Source organism: Lycium barbarum, chromosome 5, assembly GCF_019175385.1.
Source record: "Lycium barbarum isolate Lr01 chromosome 5, ASM1917538v2, whole genome shotgun sequence".
In the NCBI taxonomy this organism is placed as follows: domain Eukaryota; kingdom Viridiplantae; phylum Streptophyta; class Magnoliopsida; order Solanales; family Solanaceae; genus Lycium; species Lycium barbarum.
In genome coordinates, this window is record NC_083341.1 from 142,029,508 (window position 1) to 142,031,854 (window position 2,347).

The window sequence follows — 2,347 nt, forward strand, 5'->3', positions numbered from 1 at the left end:
AAAATAATTTGAGAAAATTATAATCAAAGGAAATTATTTGACTCCTCCAATTATAACATGCTCGCATAATGAAAAAGGAGGACTACTGCTGTACTAGTAATATCGGAGGAAATTATATACCTGGACGATTTTGAAATAACACAAAGGCAATTTGTTATATTATATTTCGTAGGGATCATTGAAAAGGAACTAAAAAGTACCAGTTCACCTTACAGTATTGCACACTCTAAAGGGAAGAAGACCATAAATTAATCCACACAGCACAAATTACACTCTAAAAATCACACTGAAATACATACATACACAACTTACATACATATTCCATAAGAAAGTGAAACGAAAAGAAACCTAGAACACAACAGCCATAACTTAAAAACACAGGCCACAATTAATTAAAGAGGTAAAAAACATATCTGAACTATCATTTTTTTGCGAATTTTACACCCCAATAATCGGCTGTTTCTTTTCTCTACCGAACTATCACGATTGTACTAAAACACGCCTCGATAGTTTCTATCTATCATCATCTAATCAACCACGTGTCTTTTAATACATAGATTGTGACAGTTCAAAAGGAAACAACCGATAATTGAAAAGTAAAACTCGAGAAAAAAAGCAATAATTTCAGTTATGTTTTTACCATTAATTATCTCTTAATTAAAAGCTAACTAATTAAACTCACTTCTTGCCTAAGAAGTCACCAGCCATCTTAAGATAATCCGATCCTCCACTCTTTTTTTCCTCTTCATGCTCTCCTTCAGTAACCGGTGCCGTAGTAGGCGCCGGTGCTGCTTCCGCTGCTGCTGCCGGAGCTTTTGTTTCTTCCGGTGCGGCGGTTGGAGGCTTTTCTGTGGCGGTGCCGGTGCCAGAACCGTACTTGTGGAGGTAAGTTTCGGCTTTTTCAATGTACTGCCCAACTCCTTGAGTTTCATCTAATTTTCCATATTTCTGTCCAGCATCCAGGATATCAGCAGCAGCTTCAGCTACCTGTTGAAAAATTGGTTTCTGTTACGGCTGATTTATCATAATCAAAAGTAATTTAGTTTTAAGAGGAGTGTTTGTCTAAATTTATAAACACTTAGTTGAGATATTTTAGATTTTCTGAATTTTAACCAGCGTTTAGCTACAGCAGTCGAATATTTTTCACTTTATTTAAAACTTTTGAAGTTGGATTTGTGTTTTGGACTTTTGGTTATAGTTTTTGAAAGGATAAAAAAAATTAAAACAATAATTTAATCTGAAAGTTTCATGGCCAAACTATAATTTTCAAATAAAGTGTCTGAAAAAAAAAGTAAATAATTCTCATGACCAAAGGTCCAGCGGCAAAATCAAAATTTTTAATAAGAGTTTAAAAAATATAAAGAAATAAATACGTGAACAAATATAAAGGGTTCAACTTTTACTATGTATAAACATAAAAAAATAATTTTATGCTTATATATGTGCAGTGTAATTTATCATTGATGGATTCATATGAACCCCTCAGCCTTTGCTCAGTATATATACAGTGTAATTTATCATCGATGAATTCAGTTGAACCTTCGGCCTTTGCTCGCTCCGCCCTGAACGAATTCTAAATTATACAGATTTTTCGTTTTGTTTTATGTTGAGTATTAAAAACCCTCCTACACTTAATAAGCCTGGCTATACTTAATAAAAAAAAAATTGAGAGATAAATTACATCTTCTAAAGAACTAGGATATTTTAAAAAAACTAACCTTTTTGTTATCGACTTTGGTTCCATCTTTGTTGACGTGGCTTTGAGCAGCTTCTGCTAACACTTTTGCACTGGCAAAAAGCTCAGCTGTGGAACCTGATTCTTCCCCGGTGGTTTTTTTGGGGTCGTCGGTTGTTTTTTTGGGCTCGTCGGTGGATTGGCCAGACAAAGATGAGAGAAAATTCATGATTTTTTTTTTCTTGTGAAAAAAAAGAAGAAGAATTAATTGTGTGTTTATGTGTTGGAGAGTTGCTTTGAATAGTGAGGAGATTGATATTGTGTGTGTAGGTATATATAGAGGTACTAGTAACATTTAGGGTGTGTTCGGTAGGAAGGAAAATGTGTTTTTGAAAAATAAATAAATTTTTACTTATTTTTTCATGTTCATTTGGATAGTGAAAAAAAAGTAAATTTTTACTTATTTTTTTTTTATGTTCGTTTGATATTTTGAAGTTAGAGTTGTGTTTGATTATAATTTTTACAAATGATATTCAACTGTTTGAATGTATTGAAAGTAAAAATAAGTATTTTGATGTTTTTTAAATTTCAAATAAATTTTATTTGAAATTTTTTATGACCAAATATTAATTTTTAAATAATGTGAAAACGTTTTTCGAGAAAAATTGAAAA

At 31.9% G+C, this 2,347-nt stretch overlaps 1 protein-coding gene across 1 annotated transcript; it reads right to left on the minus strand.

The window, feature by feature from the left end:
- Positions 1–227: 227 nt before the first annotated feature.
- Positions 228–1,988, minus strand: LOC132641994 (nodulin-related protein 2-like). The gene is made up of 2 exons (XM_060359185.1): positions 1,719–1,988; positions 228–987 (listed from the first exon to the last, which is right to left on the minus strand). The coding sequence occupies exons 1-2, from the start codon at positions 1,902–1,904 to the stop codon at positions 679–681; spliced, it is 495 nt and encodes a 164-aa protein (XP_060215168.1). The 5' UTR covers positions 1,905–1,988; the 3' UTR covers positions 228–678.
- Between the last annotated feature and the right edge of the window lie 359 nt (positions 1,989–2,347).